Here is a 23,308-nt window from a genome sequence, read left to right on the forward strand (position 1 = left end):
ACTCTCCCCCACTGCTGCCCTGTGTTTTCCTCCTATCCCTGGCTCAGCCCCAGATGATGGGTGGTCACATCCAAACCTGCAGCTCCCTGCCCCAGAGGGGCACAAAATGGAGGTGGGAGTGACACTGCACCTACAGGGCAGCCCAGTTCCCAAAAGGGCTTTGAAATGAACTTCTAAATGCCTTTGTAATGACTCAAGGTGCGTTGGCTCACGTTCCATGCTGTGCCAGCCCCCTGGATCGCCGTACGCTCTCCTTCTTTCCCATCAAATTATCAGTGACCTTTAGGGCAGAGCTAGGTTGCACCTGTTTTATGAAGACTTTCCTGCCCTCAGAAACACCGGTGGCATAGTGGTTAAGAGCTACATCTGCTAACCGAAAGGTCAGCAGTTTGAATCCATCAGGCGCTCCTTAGAAAATGTATGGGGCAGTTCTACTCTGTCCTATAGGGTTGCTATGAGTTGGAATCGACTTGATGGCAACGTTTTTGATTTTCGTTGCCTGCCCTCATCCCACCTCCTGCTTCCCCTTCTGCCCCACAGCACCTTATACAGGCTGTACTTCAGCATGTGTTGCGTTGCATTTTATTTGCTTATTTCCCATCTATCTTACTCCCCAAACTCCCTCAGGGCAAGAGTGTGATGTCATGCATTTGTGTCCCCCCCACCAGCCTGGGGCACTGAGGTACAGGAAGCACTTGGATAAGCAAACACATGGACAAGCGAGTGGCTGGACGGATGCAGGAGGTATGGTGAGGCACTGAAACGCTGGAAGAAAGTCTGCCCGTGCGTAGGAGGAGGAGGCGCAAGGCTCAGAGGAAACCTGTATACGACAGCTCAGTGATATCCATCCACATTAAACAGTATCACTGGAGTACAGGCCACGGTGGTCATGCAGTCATCACAAGTAGTTTCACCTAGCCATGCCTTGCTGGCCCTCCAGGGTGGCTGTGAGGCCAAGGAGAGACGACAGAACGCTACCTCAGGCTGGAGGTTTGTCCTTAGCCGTAGATGACCTGCTTCTTTCCTGCTGCGTGCAAAGCAAGGGGAGGAAGGTGTGCAGCAGAAGGGGGAGGGCTGTGTGGCTGTGTGTTGAGGCCCAGGACCAAGGGTGAGGGTGACTGAAGGGGCCATGGCCAGCTCTCTGGCCACTTAGAGCTGCAGGGCCTTCTGGAGCAGGCGCTCATCAGGCACCTCGTGTGGGAGTGTCACCACCAAGCCCTTGTTCTCTCGCATCGTCTGGCAGATGATCTCATAGGCCTTCCGGTTTCCAGACCAGCAGCGCCGGGCCACCTAACAACATGGCCACGTTGGGAGAGAGAGAGAGTGGTGCAGCAGTTGGTGTCAGCGTCACTTCCCAGCAAGATACCTGGACACTGTAGCTGGGTCCCAAACTCCCTGCCCTTCTCCACTTCCAGGACCCTCTGTTGATATCTGTGGGGCCAGTGGTCTTTTGCACCTGCCCCCGCCCCCAGCTCAGATGTCCCCCTCTCTTCATTGGACTTTAAACTCATCTCAGATCTAAAACTGAGCCATCATTCCACCCATTCTGAACTCCCCCACCTCCCCCACCTGCAAGAGTGATAGTACCTTCACCAGGTGCACCGGCCCCAACCAAGGAGTCATTCTCCACACTCCTCTCCATCCACGTGGAATCCACTTCCACCTGTCAGTTTTGCCTTCACAATCTGCCTCCAATCCCTTCCTTCTCTCTATCATCCTTACTAGGGTCCAGCCGGCATCATCTCTTCACTGGAGGATGGCCACAGCCTTCTTCACCCCCAGATCTCCCTGCTACCACCCCCAAGCACACCTCCCCTCATCTCTTCTCCCACCCATCCAGTCTCCACACCACAGCCAGTGATCTCCTAAAGGGAAAACTCAACCGTGGCTCTCCTGATCCTGACGGCCTGTACTGCCTATCAGTTCTAGGCAACCTCACCACACACGAAACCCTGGGCCATCTGCTTGGAGTCAACCTCTTCAACACCTCCCACTGCTCCGCTCACCCTCAGCACCCAGCCTGGCAGGCCCTTTTGTCACCAAACACCAAGCTTGCTCTCACCTCTGGAGCCTAGCGCTTGGTTGGATCCCCAAGCCCCCACACCTCCCCACTTCGCTGGCATCTACCCCCTGCCCTCCCGTGTGTGGTGCTTCCCCTTCTCCGTTGTCCATAATGTGGTCATGGAGAGGGACAAATCTCCCCACTCCCAACCCGCTCTGCAAAGAGAGGACTCAGTATTAGAGCAAAGGTGAACTACAGGTGCCAACCGAGGGCTGACATCTCTTAAGCGTCTGCATTCTTCTGACCTTAGTACGATAGGACCTTTAAAGATGTGGAAAGAGAATTCTTTACTATGGCAGCCCTCAATGCAGCAGTGGATGGGAGGACTGGGACTGCTGGGGGCCAGCCTGTATGGATACAGGATGGCCTGGAGGATCAGGCCAGATGCAGGAGACCAAAAGGGGGCGATCGGATGAGGAGGGCCACCCTGGCAGTAGGGATGCGGAGCTGGAGAGGGGATACGTGGATAAGTGTGAAGGGTGGGACTCACTCCAAAAGGTTCTGATGGGGAGGAAGAGGCAGTGCTCTGTCTCGGGTTTGCAGTATGGGGAAGCAGAGCTGCAGATAGAAATGAGAAGAGGGGTGACTCACCCCATTGGAGACATCCCAGCTGAGCATCGCCTTGGCTTTCTGCTCAGCCTCTTCTGTCCCGTCCAGCACGAGGCCAAACCCGCCATTGATCACCTCACCCCTGCAAGAAGAGCAAGCACACACACAGTTGCAGAAGTGTTCCATGTTGAGGCACAGAGTGGCCACCTTCTCGGCAGCCTGGTGCTCTCTCCACACTCTACTTCTGAATGCAAGAGGCTCTTGGGGGTTGGCAAGTTGGTGGCCTACAGAGTCTGCCACATGTGCACTTCTCTGCCCATTGGTGCCTTGGGACTTTATACCCTGACCTCTCACTGCCTATGTGAAGACTGCTTTGACTTCCTGAGTGCAACATACCCCCTCTCTTCTCAGTTCACCAACTGCTTCCCTAGAAACTTCTTTGCACTTAAAAGTATACTTCATGGGGGTCTCTTGGACTACTGAATACCATTGTCATTATTTCCGATTCTATATTATTTTTACCTTCCTTATTCCTTCTTTCTACTTTCCTTGATTTGAAGGCTGAGTTCCTTTATTTTCAATATTTCTTGTTTTCTAATGAATGTATTTCTCTGAGTATTGTTTTGACTACATCTAACAGATTTGTTCTTGTTCTCGCTCAGTTCTTTACAGATGTAATTTGAATCTTATTTAATTGTAGTGCTATTTTAGGAGTGGCATAGCGGTTAAGAGCTATGACTCCTAACCAAAAGGTGGCACAGTGGTTGAACAGCCTGAGCTATTAAGCACTGTGCCACCAGGGCTCAGCGGTTAAGGTTGGCGGTTTGAATCTACCAGCCTGTCCTTGGAAACCCTATGGGGCAGCTCTGCTCTGTCCTACAGGGTTGCTATGAGTCAGGCAGCAACGGGTTTTAGTGCTAGTTTACTTTCTGGGAATGTTTCCACCGTGGCTTTCATCCGTCAACACCTGTGAGTGTCCTCCCTTTCCTGAAGCCCTTGGGTCTCTGTCCTCTTCCTCAGAAGTCATTATCAAATTTGACAAGTGCTCTGAGACATTGTTTAGTTAGAAAAAAAAAAAGTCAGCATCCAGGTAAACATGGTCAGGTAAATGCATGCATTTATCCCTGCTCCCTTCCAAGATTCCACTAAAATGACTGTAACCAAATTTTTTACTTTTATTTTGTAACCAAAATTTTTAACCCACAAGGACAAAGAGAAAGAGAGAGGAGAATCAGCAATGCAATTTTGAAAGCTGGAGAAAAAAAAAAAAAAAATTTTTTTTTTTTTTGGAGAGCAGACACAAGGAAGATGATATATGAGTCAACTGTGGGATAAAGCCTAAGGTAAACCCCTTAGCTGCCTCCCACCCCCAGAGCCCAGAATACCTCAGCAATTGGTGGCACAAGTACCTCTGGAAGTGGGAGAGACAGAACAAGCTAAACACAGGGAGACTGGTGGACGCCTGCTGAACACGCGGTGAGCCCCACATGCCTGCCTTGCAACAAGCCGCCAAGAAGCTGCCTGTGCCAAGACCACAAGATGCCAGAGGCTGACCCCCACCATGCTGACTCAGGGCCCCTGGATCTGGGTGCAAGGACAGAGGCACATGAAGAAGAGACTGAGAGGGACTGACCCCTGAGCTCTCCTCTGCAGCCAGGTAGCCCCTGATCCAAAGATCCCACTGAACACACAGGGCCCCAGCCAGCCAGGTGGCACCCCTCTAAACATAAGCAGACAGCAAGGACCACTGGACAGACAGCCAAAGACAGAGACCAAAACAAGGCATCAGAAAGAAGGGCTCCAAGGAGGCCGAGGCAGCCAGCCGAGGGAGCAGAAGAAAGCAGCTGCTGTTGCTGGTCTCGGAAAGTAAGAACACCAACACAGAGAGCCAGTAGACAACAGAAGAAAAGGAGAAAAAAAACAGAAGTAGCACTATAAGCATATAACTTAAAGAGGTGGATTTAAGTACAAACAAAAAATGCAGCTAAAGAGTTGAACATGATTTCCTCTTGGAGTAGGAATGACTGAGGACAGATTTTTTTCCTGCTGGTTTTTGAAAAAAGCCTTAGAGAAGTATCTGATTTCTTAAGTTATATACACATAAGTTTATGGATTCCAAAGTGAATTTGAAGCACTGCCCAAAAGAGTCCTCAAGAAAAGCAGAATAAAGTTTCTTGGTTCTAGCATCTCGCCAGCCTACGTCCCTTTCCATAGAACCTGGGGGGCAGTTCTGGGGGTGGTCACAACTCAGGAATTTGCAGGGGCATTCCTGAGAGATGGTGGGAGTTCTCTTGGGAAGCCCCTGCCTGAACTAATCCTCCTGTCCCCTGCCCCAGGCCCTTGTGTCATGGCTCTCTCAGGCCTGCTCTGCCCTGTCCCTTCTTGCCCTCTTTTGTTCTAAACACTGGGGCGGTGCATCCTAGGAGAGATCTGAGGGCAGACCTCAGCTCCACCACCAGCCCTGTGGCTCTGGGGCAAGTTACTTAACAGTGTTAGAGCCACTCTTTTTTCTCTTAATCAAGGGCAGAGATACCAGATACCCAATAACCAGTCATCCGTCCTAGCTTTCTCCAGCCTGCTTATCGGAAAGGACATGTGCGTGGGTCATATTTTCCACTAATTAAAGCCACCTGACGGGCTGCGGCCCTGAATTCTGAGCCAGCCCATCCGCATGCTCTGGGGAGCTTGGCTGCTAATGGACTTGGCTCCAAGGCCAAGGGACTACACGATCTGGCCAAACGGGCTCAGACGTCACTTCAGAGATAGCCCCTGGAGCCAGCCTGGGGGCTGTCCTCCTTCCCAATGCCACAGTCCCTCCAGCTGTTTCAAGTAGCCAGAAGCCAGCATTTCCCCCACCTTGGTTTTTTTTTTTGAGGTGGGTCTCGAAGGGCAGCTCCTGTGAGGTTACAGGGCTTGCATTCCAGGTGAGCTTCTTTGGTCTGAATCCTATCCCCAGGGCTTGCTGACTCTGTGACGTTGGGAAAAGCACTTGATCTCTCTGTGCCTCAGTTCCTCATCTGTAAAATGTACTTTCTTCCTAAGACTCAGTAAGATAGTGGATTCAAAGAGTTTAGCAAATGCTTGACATATGGTCAGTGTTCAGTAAAAAACAAAACAAAACAAAAAAACCAAACCCTATTGCCATTCAGTTGATTCTGACTCATGGCAACCCCATGTGTGACAGAGTAGGACTGCTCCATAGGGTTTTCTTAGCTGCAATCTTTACAGAAACAGATCACCCAGGCCTTTCTTCGTGATGTGTCTGAGAGGCTTTGAACCACCAACCTTTGGTCAAAACCAAAACCGAACCCGTTGCCATCAAGTCGATTTTGGCTAGTAGTCAAGCACAAACCGTGTGCGCCATCCAGGGACCTTTGTGCATTCAAAGAGTTTAGCAAATGTTTGACATATGGTCAGTATTCAGTAAATGTTAGTAACTCATTATTCTTAGCAGTGACATCTTCATGATGGAACTGTGAATGCCAGCAGGAGTCTCCAACTAGAGCCTCCCATAGGCCTCCATCCCCGCATCTTGCAGATTGGGAACAGCCTGTGAGAGGCAGAGCTGTGGGTAAGTCAGGGACAGAGGTGAGGCCAGAGCCCAGGAATCCCAGTTCCTGGCTCCGGCCGCCTGGGAAGCCACTGCTCTCTCAAGTGAGACTATGAGATTTGGAATAAAAAGACCTTGGCCAGGAAAGCACTAGGAAAATTTCATGATAAACACCTGTGAGATCACTTGAAAACTGAAATGAAAATGGTGTTGCAGTTTATACTGAATACATATCCACACCAGGACTTAGTCTCCTGGATGATGGACGAGACCAAAGAGACAGAGTAGCTTGGTCAAGATCCTTCCCTACATATTCCTCCCAGCTCACATAAAGAGCACATTTACAACAAAGCCATTAGCAGAAGTGGTAGGGGCTATACGGTGGGGCTGGTAGGCTCCTGGACTTCAGCTGCCCAAGCCTGGCCTGCCATGCAGGACTTCCACATCAGTCCACACCCCCGGTTCGAACATTCTCCAAAACCATCTTACCAGCCCACGCCACCTCCGTTGTGAAGTGCTACCCAGGTGGCTCCTCGAAAGGCATCTCCCACGAAGTTCTGCACAGCCATGTCTGTGGAAACAGAGGCCACCCCCATTATTCCCTGAATGAGATGGGCCTGGAGGCCAGCCAAGCTTGGGCCAGGGGCAAAAATGGGGATCCCTAGGCTCCATCTCTGCTCAGGCCTGGAAGGATAGAGCAACAACTGGGCAAATTGGTGGCTGTTGTTGATGTGTGCCGTCAAGTCGATTCCAACTCAGAGATTCTATATAACAGAGCAGACCTGCCCCATAGGATTTCCTAGGCTGTAATCTTTATGAGAGCAGATCACCAGGTCTTTTCTCCCAAGAAGCCACTGGTTCAACCTTTCAGTTAGCAGCTGAGCACTTAACCATTGCCCCACCAGGGTTCCAGTAACAGCAATAATTTATATTTGAAGAGCCCATGCAGATGCAGAATAAATTGACAAATGCCTCCCCAATTACTCACTGTTGTTCCCTTCTATAGTTAGATAAAGTGCCTTAGAAACAGAAAGAGCAAAGAAATTAAAAGGGACATGGTACCAACTTTAGCTCAGAGAGGTAGAAAGCCAAAGAGGATCACTCTCACCCTTAAAACAACAAATAAAGGAAAAACAAGATGCAAATTAATGACTTTTCTTGACCCCATCAGAGAACTTAGGACCCAGGGCAATCAACTAACCTGTAATCTGGAGGTAGACAGGCACCTACATATAGAAATGAAACCCAAGCTAGTCACCTTGTAAGTCTCTAACAAATTGCCGTAGGATGAGCATGGGCTACTCTGAGGCTCACACCTTCTTGCAGGCTTTTCTTCCAAGAACCCCACTGAGTGCTCACAGGGACGATCAGGGAGAATCCTGAGAAAGTATTCCTCCTGGGTCTGGGCTGGGGAAACTCTACCCAGACCCATCTCCCCTATCTCTCTTTTGGAGTGAAAGCCTTGATCTGCAGGGGGATGAGCAGAACAAAACAAAAACAAACAAAAAACCTATCACTTAGGGTGCTTACAGAAATGCACTGCATCTGGGGGAAGAGAACAGAAAAAAGAATGTACTTGCTCTGGGGAAGGACAGGAGCATTTGTGACTACCATACCCCTGGGACCCAGGGACACAGTGGCTGCCTAAGATGAAGGCTCAACTAGAACATCAGAGAACACCAAGCTAACAAGCATTGAGTAAAAATACAAGCGGAATACAGCTGGGAGAGATGTAAGGCCAGTTTTCTCTGTGGCACAGTGCAAAAGGAAGCTAATGGAGGAACAGACATTGAGAAAATAATTTCTGGTAAACCAGCCCACACCCTAAACACAAGGTATCACTAGAGGAATTTGAAGCCTGTGGCACACTAAGGGAAACTATAGCAACAACATACACCAAACCCAGCCCAACTCCTGATGTGATTAACTAAAGGCCTAGCAGAAAAAAAACCGGGCTCAATTCTAAGCACAAACATCCTTACCTCAGTAGAACCAGACTCAGTTATGACACAGATGTTGGAACAGAGAATTTTAAATAACAATGATTAATATGGTAAAGGCTCTGATGGACTAGGTAAACAACTACAAGATCAGATGGGTAGTATTTTGCAGAAATAATCAAATGGGAAGTCTACAAATAAAACATAATCATAGAGATAAAGTATGCCTTCAAGAGACTCATCAGTAGACTTGACATAGCAAGGAAAGAATCAGTGAACTTGAAGATTGGTCAGTAGAAATTACCCAAACTGAAACACAAGAAAAGAAAAATAATAAATAAATAAAACCAGCATAGAGCAGCTAAGAGTTATAGGACAATATCAAACAATTTAGCATGTGTGTAATTAGATTCCAGAAGGAGAAGAAAGAGAGAATGGGATGAAATAAATATTTGTAGAAATAATGACACAGAATCTTTGAAAATCTATGGCAGATGCCAAACCACAGATCCAAGAAGCTCAGAGAACATTAAGCAGGATAAATAGATAAGTTAAATAATCACACCTAGGCGTATCATATCAAACTGATGAAAGACAGACAAAGAGTAAATCTTAAAGGCAGCCAGAAAATAAGATGCATTACCCACAGAGGAACAAGGATAAAAATTACAGCTTTCTTCTCAACAAAAATGATGCAAGTAAGAAGATAATGGAATGACACCTTAAAAGTGCTTAAAGAAAAAAAAAAACTGTCAACACAGAATTCTAGTGAAAATATCCTCTGAAAATGAAGCCAACATGAAAACTTTCCCTGACAAACAAAAACTGAAAAAATGCATTGCTAGCAGGCCTATTCTATAAGAAATATTAAAGGAAGTTTTCAGGCAGAAGGAATATATCACATGTAAATGTGGATCTACATAAAGAAATGAAGAGCATTTGAAATGGAATAAATGAAATTAAAATAAAATTAAAAAATATTTTTTCATATTTTAACTGCTCTAAAAAATGGCTGTCTAAAGCAAAAATGTTAACAATGTATTGTGTTTATAGCAAATATGAAAGTAAAATATATGAAAATAACACAGAGGATGGGAAGGAAGAATTAAGACTATACTGTTTTAAGTTCCTAATACTATATGAGAAGTGCTATAATGCTTTTTTTTTTTGAAGGTATGCTCGGATTGTTTGAAAATGTATATTGTCAACACTAGAATGACCACCAAAATTTGTTTTAAAAAGAGGTACAAACAACAACTCAATAGAGGAGATAAAATTTACTCATAAGAAATGCTCAATTAATTCAAGAGAAGGCAGAAAAAGAGGAAAACATAAAAGAAGAGTAAACAAATAGAAAACAGCTAGCAAGATGGTATATTTTAATCCAACCATATTAATAATCACTTTAAATGTGTGTAGTCTGAACACATCAGTTAAAAGACAGAGCTTGTTAGATTTGACTGGAAAAAAAAAAAGCAAGATCTGACTAACGACGATATGCCATCTACAGGAAAGCTACTTTAAAAATAAAGACGTAGGTCAGAAGTCAAAGAATGGAAAATACGTACCATAAAAACACTAACCAAAAGAAAGTTGGAGCAGCTATATGGTAGGATGAATAATGGCCCCCAAAGATATCCAGGTCCTAATCCCTGGAACCTGTGAATGTTACCTTTTACGGCAAAAGGGACTTTGTAGATATGATTAAGTTAAGGATTTTGGGATGGGAAGATTATCATGGATTATCCAGGTGGACCCTAATGCAATCATAAATGTCCTCATAAAAGGCAAGCAGAGGGAGGAATAAGGCCACGTGACAGAAGCAACAGGAAGCAGAAGGAAGCAGAGTCAGAGAAAGACGTTACACCCCTGGCTTTGAAGAGGGAGGAAGGGGCCATTAGCCAAGAAGTGCAGCTCTAGAATCTGGAAAAGGCAAGGAAATGGATTCTCCCCTAGAGCCTCCTGAGGGAGCATGACCCTGTCAATACTTCGACTTTAGCTCAGCAAAGTTGATTTCAGATTTCTGAGCTTCAGACCTGTAACAGAACAAATTTTTGTTATTTTGAGTCACTAAAATTAATGGTAATTTTTTTTACAGCAGCCATAGGAAATGAGCACAAGCCTTGTTAATATCAGATAAAGCAGATTTCAGAACAAGGAATATTACCAGGGATAAAGAGGAACATTACAATAATGATAAAGGGAACAATTCTCCAAGAAGACATAATAACCCTAAATGAGTATGTGCCTAATAATAGGGCTTCAAGATTGGAGGCGAAAATGGATAGAACTGAAAGGAGAAACAGAAAATTCACAAAGACAGTTCGACACTTTAACACTTCTCTTTCAATAATTGATAGAACAAGTAAGCAGAAAATCAGTAAGAAACCAGATTACCTGAATAAAACCATCAACCAACTTGTCTAAATTGACAATTACAGACACTTGACCAAATAGTAACAGAAGAATACATATTCTTCTCATCTGCATATAGAACATTCACCAAGATAAATCATATTGTGGGCTATAAAACAAACTTTAACTAATTTAAAAGACTATAAATCAAACGAAGTAAGTTCTTAGACCATATGGAATTAAACCAGAAAAGGTAATAGAAAGTTATCTGGAAAAAAACCCCAAAACTTAGAAATTAAAATGCACTTCTAAATAACTCACGGGTGAAAGAGGAAACCTCAAGGGTCATTAAAAATATTTTGAACTGAATGAAAATACAACATATTAAAAATTATGGAATGCAGCTAAAGCAGTGCTTAGAGGCAAATTTATAACATTTAAGGCTTATATTAGAAAACCAGAAAGTAACTTCAACTCCTACCAATTTAAGAAACCAGAAAAAACAGAGCAAATTAAATCCAAAGCAGGAAGAAGGAAGGAAATTCTAAAGATTAGGGCAGAAATCAATGGATTCAAATACAGAAATGCAATAGGAAAAAAAAAAAAAAATCAATGAAACTAAAAGTTTCTTCTTTCAAAAGCTCAATAAAATTGATAAACTTCTAGCCAGAGTGAGGAAACTCTGGTGGCATAGTGTTTAAGAGCTATGGCTGCCCACCAAGAGGTCGGCAGTTTGAATCCACCAGGCACTCCTTGGAAACCATATGGGGCAGTTCTACTCTGTCCTATAGGGTCGGTATGAGTCGGAATCGACTCAGTGGCGACGGGTTTGGTTTCAGGTTTAGCCAGAATGACCAAGCAAAAATAGAGAAGACACAAATTACTAATATAGGGAACATTAAAGCAGACATGAGGGCTGACCCCTCACAGACATTAAAAAGATAATAAGGGAATAACAGCTTTATACTCATAAATTACATAACTTAAAGGGAATGGACCCAAGTCCTTGAAAAAAATGATGCAGGTGGTATTTCTGAGTGTCCACCTTGTTCCCTTGGGGTCTCCTCCTTAATGTAAGGAGGCCTCAAGCGCTAGGAATGAGAGAGCTAATGAGAATTAGAATCCGGTAGCCTCTGTAATAATTATAATATTTATAGTGGTAGTAGCAGCAGCAGCAGCTAACACTCACACAGATCCAAGTGCTGCATACGTACTCACTCATTTACACCTTTGCAACAACCCTTAGAGGTAGTACTATTACTTGCATTTTACAGATGAGGAGATCGAGGCTCAGAAACTTGAAGCACCTCCTGATCACCTGGCAAGGCACACACCCAAGTCTAGGGTTTACCTGGCACTGACCCAGTTTTACAACAGGAACCCTTCGGGCCTGAGACAGTCACCCTACATTAAGTCTCTTGGGCCCCAGAATATTTTCCACAACATCATGAATGACTAAATGAATCCACTGATTTTTAATTAAAATCCAAATACAATATTAAAACCCTTTTTAAAATGTTTTTGTCTTTCTCACCCGCACAGAAAGCAGAGCCGTCGTAAATGTTGGAAGTCTCCCTAAAAGGGCTGTCTGTGCCGCTCACGTCATGGTGGTCTCGGCTCAGGACCACCGGTGCCTGTAGCATGGAAGAATGTGAGATGTCAGCCAACACTATCCAGCTGCCCTGTGGAGGGTGGAGGTCAGGCGTCAGGCCAACCCGAGGCCCTTCAGGTCCCTCCCCCTGAAAATAGACCTCTGTCAGCAAGACACCAGAGTGCTGCCATCCGTGTGAGAAAGGGTCCACATAGCTATATGTTTATAGATGCACCCAAGGAAAGGGGGGCTGCCCGCTGTCTGTGGGGCAGGTGGGAATTCCCTGAATTTTCATTTGTGCTTGAAACTTTTTATTAATCACATGAGGCATTATCTATTTAAAAGCACTAGATTAAAAGTCAGAGGATGGCTTCTAACACCAGGGAGTGAACACCCTGGCCCCTCACTTAAAAATCACAGGCACGGTTTCCAAGAACCTGTTGACTGATGGGCAAGACTTCAAATTGTTTTTCTTTTTTTCAAGAAATGAGGAAACATCAGATGAAACAGGCCTCTCCCAAGCTGGACGAGGGTTATTCTTTTGGAAGTTACCAGAATCTTCCAGACTACAGCCCCACACACAAACCTTTACCATGCCATCCTGCAACTAATAATAGATTCAATCGATTTTGCAGCTTTCTATATGCCTGGCATCACTCATGTCTTTCACACCAGGTGCTCATTCAATTTTCACAGCAACCCTGTCCAGGTAGGTACTACTATCATGGCCCACTTTCACACATGAGAAAACTGAGGCACAGAGAGTATAAGGAACTCGTCCAAAGTCATAGAGCAGGTGAATGGAGGAGCTGGGATTTAAACGCATGCGTTTGGGCTCTGCCGTTGTTCTACACACCCCAGGCAGCCTTGCTCCTGAGCCTGCACTATGTAAAAGGGGCCAGCAGGTCATCCCAGGAAGAGCAACTTGCTGTTGGTGGGCATGGCTGGCACTACCTCCCTATGCGACCTTGGGCATGACCTTGGGTTATGCAGTGTAAGCACTCATGTTGACTTTGGAACACATGCGTTGACAGCTCTCCTTGCTCCCCAGAGGACCTCAGGCAGCTTGGGGACTTGTGAGATGTGACAGGCAGCTTTGCCACTTTCCACTCACGTGGCGGGACACCACGCGGGAAGGTACAGTGAGCGAGATCTAAGGACAGGCAAACTCAGCTCCCTGTACTGGACCATGTACTGCTTTTTTAAAAGGAGATTACAGATCACTGTGAACTGGGAGGTTGCACTATAAAAATAAGTTCTACCTGGAACAACTGAAAGCCACAGCTGAAGGAATGGGCACGGTGGAACTTAACGCTAGGAAGATGGCGGAAAGGAGAGTGTGGGCCATGAGGTTGCACCACCCTGAGAAAGGGAGAGCTCTGGTCTGGCTCTCCACCCCTCGGACAACAGGAGGGAAAAGCAGATCAGGGATGTGGGCCAGAGCCTACACTGAGAGCCACACTCCAATGCACAGCTATTCCCACCAAGAGCCATGCAGGCCTTTCTTCCCTACCACCGGGCCATGGGGTGGTCTTTCCAACCCTCCACAGGTGGTCACAGAGTGTCGCAGGCTGCCTCTTACCCCTCCCCACAAGGACTACGAGGATGTACCCTGCTGAAAGGCTGAAAGCCCCCAGTGTTCCTGAATTCAGAGGCCCTTTGGACCCTCCCCCTCAGCACCTACTACTCTATCTTGGCTGGCTACCTCCCTCGGGGCCCCCTCCCTCTCCTCGGACAGGTCAAGCTTGTCCATCTCTGCGCTCCTCCTCCACACACACACCTCCTCACCTTTGCACGTGCAGGTCCCTCTGCCTGGAAGGGCCCCTCCCAGAAATTTTGGTACATTCTTGCCGTTCATCTTCAACTCCAAAAAGCCTGTCCTGACCGCCCACTAAAGTCACAACTCCCTCACCTCTCCCCTCCTCATCGCCTGACTCAGTGCCCTCGCCATCTGAAATCATCTTCTCATTTGCGTATTAGTTGCGCCTCATCAGTCTGCCTTCATCAGACCATGATGGCAGGGCTGTGTCCCTATGCCCAGAACAGGGCCTGGTGCAGAGAGGAGGAGGCGCTCGGTCAAGTGTTGCTCAACGAGGGGATGATTAAAATGGCAGTCTCCTTGCTGACAGGATAACCCCAGCCTGGAAGTGAGTGAGCCTGGAGGGTGGCTGGGGTGCTCCCTGAGAAGGGTGGGGCCACATCTCTGCTGCCAAGGCCCCCAGGCTCCCACAGGTGGCCTTCATGCACCTGTGTCTTGATTTCTCTTTCATGGCTGACTGTCAACGCTCCAGGCTCTTCCAAGCAGAGAGGCACAGACAGAACCGAAGCACGAGCCCACGCAAGACAGGGACAAGGCCTCCACTTCATGCTGGGTTCTATACCCTGGAGGGTGTCAAGTGGACCCAAAGGAAGATGAAGAACGCCGGTGATGTTTGCCATGATTTATAAAAGGTAATTTTAAAAAGATGTATTGAAAGCTGGCACACTTAATCCTCACGGCCGCACTTTGAGGTTTAGATTTTTCCTTTCACGAAAGAGAAAGACTGAGGCTCAGAGGGGGCACCCAACTTGCCCAAGTGACAGTGTCAGGGCCTGGATTTGAGGTCGGGCCTCACCACCCAGAGAACACTAGTCCCACTCCCAGCCCCAGTCACCTACCCACATATGGACACACATGCAGAGCCAGGGGCCCCCAGGAGGACCTCTGCCCCTTCACTGTCTCCTTCCCACCTCCTCACAGGTCACCTCACACCCTTCCCAAGTAGAGCCTGGTACGAGATGGCTCATCTCTGAGTCGCTGTCAGGGCTGGTCCACAGGGACCAAAGCTGTAAGTGAAACCTGGATCCCTAAAATGGTGGGAGTTTAGTGCTCACCACTGGTCCTGAGGTGTGACGTGGGTAGGGACATGGGCAGGAGCCCCATGTCCTGAGTCAGGACAGGCTGTGCTGTGGGAAGAGCTGAGGGAAGCCTCTCAGGGCAGCACAAGACACCTCACCTTGATCTTCCCCTGGGAGATGGCATGGTTGATGGCCACAGCAATGGCCACGCGGCCCTTCTGGTCAGAGTACAGGATCCTCGCCTGTGAGCCCACCACCTGCCGAGAGAGGCCGAGAGTGGTGCCTGGGGAGAGGCGGGCAGCACCTGGGCCAGGCCCAGAGTCCCAATAGCAGCCAGATGGCCCTGAGGAGGGTCCTGGAGGATACCGCAGGGGCGTTATAGCTCTAAGACCTAGAGGCTTGAGACAGCCCTGGCACCAGCCCACCAGACAGCCTTACCAGCATCCCCGGGTGTCCATATGCAGTCTGGATCCCCCAAGAACCCCAAAATCTGTCACCTACGGGTACACCCTGAAGGGGCCTCCAAGACCCTGACTCCGTCTGGCTGTGAGGATACCTCATATAACGAGCATTGCCCCAAGTCCTTCCCTCGATAATAGTATCAGTACCCAGCGCTACTTCTGGGTGGTGCTTAGCACAGCTTCCGGTGCCTTACAGGCAGGCCCTCGTCTGTGAGAGTGCTAGAGGGAGATGCTGTTGCTATCATCACAGCTCTACTTCACAGAGAGGCTGAGCAGGCCTCCCCCTAGTCACCCAGGGGCCGGTGGCACAGCTGGGACTCAGTGGCTGTCCTCAGAGCTCCACTCTTGGCCACTATCCTATAGTACCTCTAGGGGGTGACAGGTGGCTGTTGTTCCCAGGAAATGAAGGCTTCAGGAAAAGAAAATGAGTCACTGTTTAGCCCAGTGGTTCTCAACCAAGGATATTTGGCAATGGCTGAAGACACTTTGGGTCTGCTGTCATGGGTAGAGGCCAGGGGTGCTGCTAAACACCCTACAACGGCCCCACAAAGAAGAATGATTCGGCCCCAGATGTCAGCGGTGTTGAGGGTGAGAAGCCCCAGTTTTCCCAAACAGGATGCAGAGTGTCTGCTCCTGCTGCCCAGCGAGCTCATCCCGGGAGAGAGAACAAGGTGGCAGGAGACCAACAATAGCACTGACCTCCCACCTCACCTTGAACAACACAGAGCTTGCCCTGGCCCGCCCTCAGTCTAGACAGCTGGTCTACTTGCTTCTTCCTTTCTCAAGGCTTCTGTCGAGCAGCCTTGTTTTACCCACATCAGCTGCCTCAAATCCTTCTCGGCAAAACTATAGTATAAATCAGTGTTGCAGATATTTTCAGATTTCTTGTATCCAGAAGAAAATTGGGGACGCACTAATATAGGACTGCCAACTTTCTCAAGTGTGTACATTTGAAGAAGCTAAGTTGAATGTTTGAAAAGGGGCTACCTCCTGCGATGGTCATCATTTCACAGGCACCTGCTCAGTCAGGCTGGTGCCCCTCCCTCAAAGCTCTGCTACTCTCACCTCACACCTCGCTCCCAGGGCCCCTCGTCCACTCAATGCTGACCCTGAATACGCCTGTACCTCCAGCCCCAGCCTTCCGCTGACCCAGTGGAGTTGGGCATCTTGACCTTGACACAGCCAGAGAGACCTATGTTGGCACAAGGGCTTTTGTGTCTAAACCTCACTTGTGAACCTCACTGCTCAAGGACAAGGCAGAAGTTTGAGTGCGTGGTGTGAGCACAGAAGCCTGCACAGGCGTGGGCAGTCCTCTCCTAGCCTCTGGCCACCAGAGTCTGGGGATGAAGTCCTGAGAATTACATATCCTCTCTTCTTTTTGTTCCTCTATACGTCCGTCCCCACCTCGGTGCCTTTCCATCTGCTGCTCCCTTTGCCTCCCCCCGATGGCCATGTGGCTGCCCCCTCAGCATCTAGAGCTTAACTCAAATGTCGACTCCTCAGAGACCCGTCCTGGCCACCCTACATAAAGCAGCCCCCATGCCCACTTCTCCCTGACTGGTTTTCCTCATCACACGCCTACAAAAATGAGGCAGGGACACACCCGTCTCTGCCACAGGACACTTGGCACAGTGCCTGGTGCACAGGAAGTGCCATCGAAGGCCCCATTCGATCCCGCCCAAAGCCTCTGGTGCAAGGACTGTCACATCGTCGCCTCCTCTCGGAGACCATGTGGGCTCAGAGGGGCTCAGCCACTTGCCCAAGGTCACACAGCTGGTAACATGGTAGAGCTGTCTGAGCACAGGCTGCCTGGCCCCAGAACCCCCTCCTCTCCCTGCATGAGGCTGCCTTTTGAGGGGCTATTTGCGGAATGACAGAATGAAGCACTACCTGGCTGGCCTAGCCTGCCCCAGAGCCCCATCACCTTCTGAGGGCCTTGGATGAGATGCTGCTACAGCTCTTTAGAGTGGCCACCATGGAAGGGGCCACTGTGAACAGTCACTTAAGGTCCAGCGTCCAACCCTCTCAGGGCTTGGGACTCACATCTGCCAGCTTGGGTTGCTGGCAAGCTCAACTGAGAGTCAGATGCAGGCAGCAGTAACCAGGCAGCTGTGACCTCCTCCAGTCACCCGAAGCCCACCCCTGCCACCAGTCAGACCCCGAGCCCCTCACCAGCTGGTGCTTGGCGGCCTCACGGATCCAGCGGATGTTGTCCATATACTGCAGCTTCACGGATGAGTTCACTGCAGGTAGAGAAGGTGGGGACTCTCAGGGCCCCCCGAACCCCTGTTCCCACCTCCTCTCCCTCACGTAGGCTGAGTCCAGGACAGGGATCAGCGGATGCCTATGCCCAGCGCTACAACAGGCCACCCCCGTCATCCTTCCCTAACTTCACCTGTGCAGGAGGAGAGGGCTTACAGGGGGACTTGAGGGGCGTGCTGAACCTCACCCCACAGGGCTGTAAGGCAAGCAGAGGGCTCCTGGGAGACCCCCTCAGAAGAGATGGGACTCATGCACCTTGGTGATGGCCCAGGGCTGGCTGGGGCCTCTGGTCCTGGGGTGTGCCTTGAGGAATCGCCAGCAGAGCATGGGGGGCTGGGCACTTAAGTGTGTGTGGGGGGTGGTGGGGAGGCAACAGCAGCTCTGCAGCAGGCCAGCTGTGGGCTCAGAAAAAAGAGAGAAGACATCAAGGCAGAAGCAGCATGGGGGTGGCCCATACTGTGAGACCTGAAAAGTCACTCAGCACTGCGGTGGGCAGTAGGAAGACTGGGCCTTTCACATGCTTGGCTACAGGGTGGATCGACCCCCTGAACCAGAGTTTGGGCACACTCTATTCCAGCCCTGCAGCAGAGATTCTGGGGGCGTAGGCCTGGGCAGTTGCAGGGGTCTACCTGTGGATCAGATCCCCTGACTAAGGCTCTGCACAGTCCTCCCAACTCTGGGAACCAGCAAGGTCAGTGATCATAGGATAGAATGCACAGACCTGTGTAGCCCAGTGCCCAATACATTCGTTCCCTCAGCAAATGCTTAGGAAGAGCCGACTGTATGCAGACACCGTGCTGGGCACTGGGAAGCAAAGAGTGCTACGTGGTATGAGGACAATAAGAATGGGGTGAGACAGTGACTAGGTGGGAGGTTCAGGGGACCAAGGAGGCCTCTCTGAGAGGGTGACACTCAAGCAGAGTTCTAAATGCTAAGGAGGAACCAGCTATGTGAATGCCTGAGGGAACGGGATTCTAGGCAGAACAAGTACAAAGGCCCTGAGGTGGAACAGCTTGGTCCATCCCAGTAATAGCAGAGACCAGCTGGGCTGAGTACACAGGGCATGCGGAGGAGGTGGCCACCGTGGTGCACCAGGGCGGACTGTGCTCATAAGAGCAGACTGCTAAATCATCAGGAATTTTATGAGCTGGTTGTTAAACACAGACACCATTAAACACTTAATTAAGTGAACTTACAGCTAAATAAATTGTATTAAAAGCGAAGGCAATCCTTGCAGCCCTCACCTCCTGACTGACTGCACTGTGCTATGTATATGCCCTCACAGCTGGTTCCATCTACGTGTGCGTAGTGGAGACATGTGTGATAGTGGCCACACATGTCCCCTCCAGCTCCACATCCAGTGATATCACAGCGACATCATGCACATCAGCAAGCATAACAAACCAGGGCTTCTTTCTGAGAGCTGGCTATAAAATACCCACCAGCGCCCACTGGAGGCAGGAGCAGGGCCAGCAGGGCAGGGCTCCCCCCCTGGAGGGGTGTGGAGCTATTCTCGAGCCAGAGGAGTCCTCAGAAGGCATCTGATGAGGTTCAAACAGAGAAGGCCCTCAACCTCGCCTATTCCTCCACCCTCAGCTTTGCCCCAGCCTGTGTCCTCCCACATAGGTGGTCCTCCAACACCTAGCCTGGTTCCCTGCCCTAGGTTCATGCACCTGGGACCAGTCACCTACACAGGATGCTGACAGCAAGGGTAAATGGCCCCTGGGAATTTAGAGCAACCAGCAAAGGCCCAACAACCCACACCAAGATGCAGGAGATGTAAAAGAGGCCCGCCTGGACTTGCCAAAAACGTTCAGAGAAGCTTCGGGAAAAGAGCTGGACAGATGAAGATGTTTCATAAACTAACTGCCTCCTCTTCCCCAGGTAATAAACTACAACATCAAACCCATTCAACAAGAACAGACTGTGATGAGAAAAAGGGATGGGCATGCAGACATGGGGAGACCACAATTACTCTGGTAAAAGGGCAAGACCAACACTTTGTGTCAGCAAAATCAAAGACAAACCTGAGAAACTCTGACATAAAAACATGAGCGTGGAAGGTAGAACAGGGAAGCCCCTGCATTGGCAGGCGGTCTCACAAAAGCTTGCACCTGAGGTCCCAAGCTCATGTGCCTGCAGGGGCATAGTGGGGTGTGATGAGGACATGATGCGGGTCGTGATGGGTCCCTGGTGGGGCTGTGATGGGGACCATAATGGGAGCATGATGGCGTGTGATGGGGCCATGATGAGACTGTGAATGGGGTCTGTGATGAGGCCCTGATAGGGGTATGATAGGGCCAAGAAAGGGCTCTGATCAGAGCCGTGATGGGAGCATGATGGAAGCTATGATGATGCTGTGATGGTGGGGTTGTGATGGGGGCAAGATGGGGCTATGGTGGGGCCATGAGGGGGGGCATGATGGGGTTGTGATGGGTCTATGATGGGGCCATGAGTGGGACATGATGGCAGCCGTGATTGGGGTGTGATGAGGCCATGGTGGGAGCATGATGGGGTGTGATGGGGCCATGATGAGACTGTGAATGGGGGCTGTGATGGGGCCATGATGAGACTGTGAATGGGGGCTGTGATGGGGCCATGATGAGACTGTGAATGGGGGCTGTGATGGGGCCGTGATGGGACTGTGATAGGGCCATGAAAGGGCTCTGATTAGGGCTGTGATGGGGGTGTGATGGAAGCTAAGTTGGCACCATGACAGTGGGGTGTGACAGGGGCAAGATGGGGCTATGATGGGGTCATGAGGGGGGCATGATGGGGCTGTGATGGGGCCATGATGGAGACATGATAGTCGTCGTGATTGGGGCATGATGAGGCCATGATGGGAGCTGTAATGGGGCTGTGATGAGACCGTAACGAGGGCTGTGATGAGGATATGATGCGGGTTTGATGGGAACATAATCTGGGTGTGATGGTGGTGTAATGGGGGCCGTGATGGAGCCGTGATGGGAGCATGATGCGGGCTGTGATGGGAGAGTGATGAGGGCCATGATGGGGGTGTGATGGCAGCATGATGGGGGAATGATGAGGTCTGTGATGGGGGCGTGATGTGAGCATGATGGGGGTTGTGATGGGATGGTGATGAGGGCTGTGATAGGGAGTGATGGGGATGTGATGGGAACATGATGAGGGCTGTGATAGGGGCATGATGGGACCATGATGGGGGCATGATGGGGGGAGTGATGAGGCCTGCGATGGAGGTATGATGAAGCATGATGGGGCCGTGAGGGGGCATGATGGGGGCCATGATGAAGGAAGTTGGGCCTGAGAGCAACCATGGCCAGGGGAACACTGTATATTGGGTCTGTGACCACTCAGAGCCAGGCGTCCAGCAAGCCCTGCATGTGACTTCTCAGTAACCCGAGTCCATAAGCTGCTCTGAGTGCTTTCTGTCCCTTGCAACCAAGGGTCCTGACTAGACAGAGCTGGGCACACAGAGGCTGGGCTGGAATGTGGGCCTGTGCTCCTCACAGCACCACAACACTGTGATAACAAAGAGGCCAGGGCCTGCTTCAGAATAATATTTGGGGATCAAGATCTTCCACACTTCCCTTACTATTATTACCGTTCTTTTGCATAGCCCACTGAGTGCCCCCCAGATGTCCAAAACCATCTGGGTCTTGGGTCCAGGGCAGAATCTGCCACAGCTACCAGGCAGGTGTATGGTGAGAGTCTCACCCAATGGAGGCAGGAATAAGGGACCACCCCACCCATAAGTATCCCCTACTGCATCACCTCCACCAGCAATGGCCTCCTCCAGCACAGACGTGGCCAGCTGGTCTGTGACAGCCAGGTCCTGGGGGTCCCCCGACGTGCACACCCAGCGGAAAGGCCCAAAACCCTGGGAGAAGATGTCCCTGCAAGGGCAAATGGCCTATCACACTGGGCATGCCTGGCCGGCATCATGACCCCAGAGCTCAGGGTGAAGGCCGAGTACAGGCTGGAGTAGAGGACACAGCGTGTGAGCATCTGTAGTGAGGTGGGGCTTCCGCCTCTGGACTTCTTGCCGAAGACCCTTGCCCCTAAATTGGACAGGAAGCTTCAGAGCCACAGGTTAGGAACAAGAGGCCCAATTTAGCCCAGGGCAGCCTGGCTAGTGGGGCAGCTCTGTCCCTCCTCCCTCTCCTCCTGTTCTGTGCCCCTTCCAGGGGTCCTGAATTACCACACGAGCCCCTGCAGGTCCCCGAGGCCAGGCCTGGCTGCTCCACACCTGTCTCTGCCACCCTGCCCTGGACACCTGCCCTGCCCTCCCAGTGAGCCTGAGGCTGGGGACTGGAGCACCTACAGGACTGAGGAGGAGTGGGTATGCGTGCTTGTCAATGTGCTCTCTTTGGGACGTTCCTGCACGTTTTACATTCAAAGAAAGCCTGCCTCATATATTTGCCCTCTTCTTGTCCTTCCACCCCCTCAGTCCCCTCTCTCCCGCACCATCTCTAGCTGTAGCCACAGGGAGCTGCGGCACAGACAAGCAGAAATTTCCTTAAATTGCTTTACAAAGACAACCTGGAAATCTGACAACGAAACACAAATATTTGGGAGAAACAAGAAAATACAGGGACTTGGCCTTCTGCAAATTTGCTTTAGGTGAACTGACCTTCCTAGGTGACCAACCTTGATGTCCACTGTATGGCCTCTGTGACCTTCAGCCACCACTCTCCCCAGCACCAGTCAGTGCCTCCTCTCGTGGGCTACCCTTGGGTCCTCCTCCTCAGAGAGACCCCAGGTGTCTCCAGCCCACAGCCTGGTGGCCCACCCCACCCCTGGTCCTGCTCCCACACCACAAGGAACTCCAGAATGCAGAATTTGGTCTTCTTACCTCCATCCTTCTCCATCCCCTCTCTCTGCACATCAAAGACTGGTGAATCTTCCAAAACATATTGACACCTCCCTTCCTCTCCACCCCCATCACTGGCTGGAAGTCTTCAGCAGCTCCCCCAGCCTACAGGAGAAGGTCCAACTCCCTCGTCTTGTCTTTCGAAGCCTCCACCTGTGACCCCACGTCACCTTTCCCGGTTACCTCCCCTCCTCCCTGCTTGTCCTGGTGTGTGCTTCAGAAGGTGCATGGACTGCTGGCACTCGTGCATCAGACCATCACTGCCATCACTGCCATCACTGCCTTGTCCCAAGGCCCCAGGGGCGGGCACCTCCTCGAGGCCCCATTTAGGACTGGGATGTGCACCTCAGGAGTGACCTTGCTGCTGACTCCTGTGGCCTTGTCCTGGAGGCCCTAGAAAGGTCTCTCACATGTTTCAGCCCCTCTTCCCCTGAGTTTTATGGTAGAAATCCTCTTGACTCCCTGAAGCCCCATGCAGGTCTCAGGGCATGCCCTTGGTGATGGTTAAAGGATTAGGCTTCTCAATCTAATGTCCAGAGCCCAGGCCTGGATGGGATGGAGTGGCACTGGGCACTGTAGACCTGGCAGCCCCCCTTCACTTACCCCATAATATGCTGGACATAGGAGGGGTAGCGAAATTCCGTCCTATTGGCCCCTTTCTTCTCCACGTCAGCTCCTGCAGACAGAGCACCTGAGCTGACTCATCTGGGCGCTGTAGATGGCAGGCGGGGGCAGGGGCATCAGGAAGGGCACAGGGCTGTACACTGTGAGGACATACATGGTCATCATACAACCCCATAGGAGCCACATGTGAGAAACAGCTTCTGTATCCAACAGAGGGCAGAGGG

At 50.1% G+C, this 23,308-nt stretch overlaps 1 protein-coding gene across 1 annotated transcript in view; it reads right to left on the reverse strand.

Moving 5' to 3' along the window:
• Positions 1–617: 617 nt before the first annotated feature.
• The window catches only part of UROC1 (urocanate hydratase 1), a 45,218-nt gene continuing 22,527 nt past the window's right edge, over positions 618–23,308 (reverse strand). Inside the window, exons 13-20 of the mRNA XM_064274779.1 lie at positions 23,064–23,136; positions 21,362–21,483; positions 17,519–17,589; positions 15,044–15,142; positions 11,991–12,090; positions 6,651–6,732; positions 2,654–2,753; positions 618–1,290 (exon numbers count right to left, since the gene is read on the reverse strand). Coding sequence (XP_064130849.1) covers positions 1,150–1,290; positions 2,654–2,753; positions 6,651–6,732; positions 11,991–12,090; positions 15,044–15,142; positions 17,519–17,589; positions 21,362–21,483; positions 23,064–23,136 — 788 coding nt within the window. The 3' untranslated portion in view covers positions 618–1,149. The remainder of the gene's footprint in view (positions 1,291–2,653; positions 2,754–6,650; positions 6,733–11,990; positions 12,091–15,043; positions 15,143–17,518; positions 17,590–21,361; positions 21,484–23,063; positions 23,137–23,308) is intronic.

The sequence above is a fragment of the Loxodonta africana genome, chromosome 22 (genome assembly GCF_030014295.1).
Source record: "Loxodonta africana isolate mLoxAfr1 chromosome 22, mLoxAfr1.hap2, whole genome shotgun sequence".
NCBI lineage: Eukaryota > Metazoa > Chordata > Mammalia > Proboscidea > Elephantidae > Loxodonta > Loxodonta africana.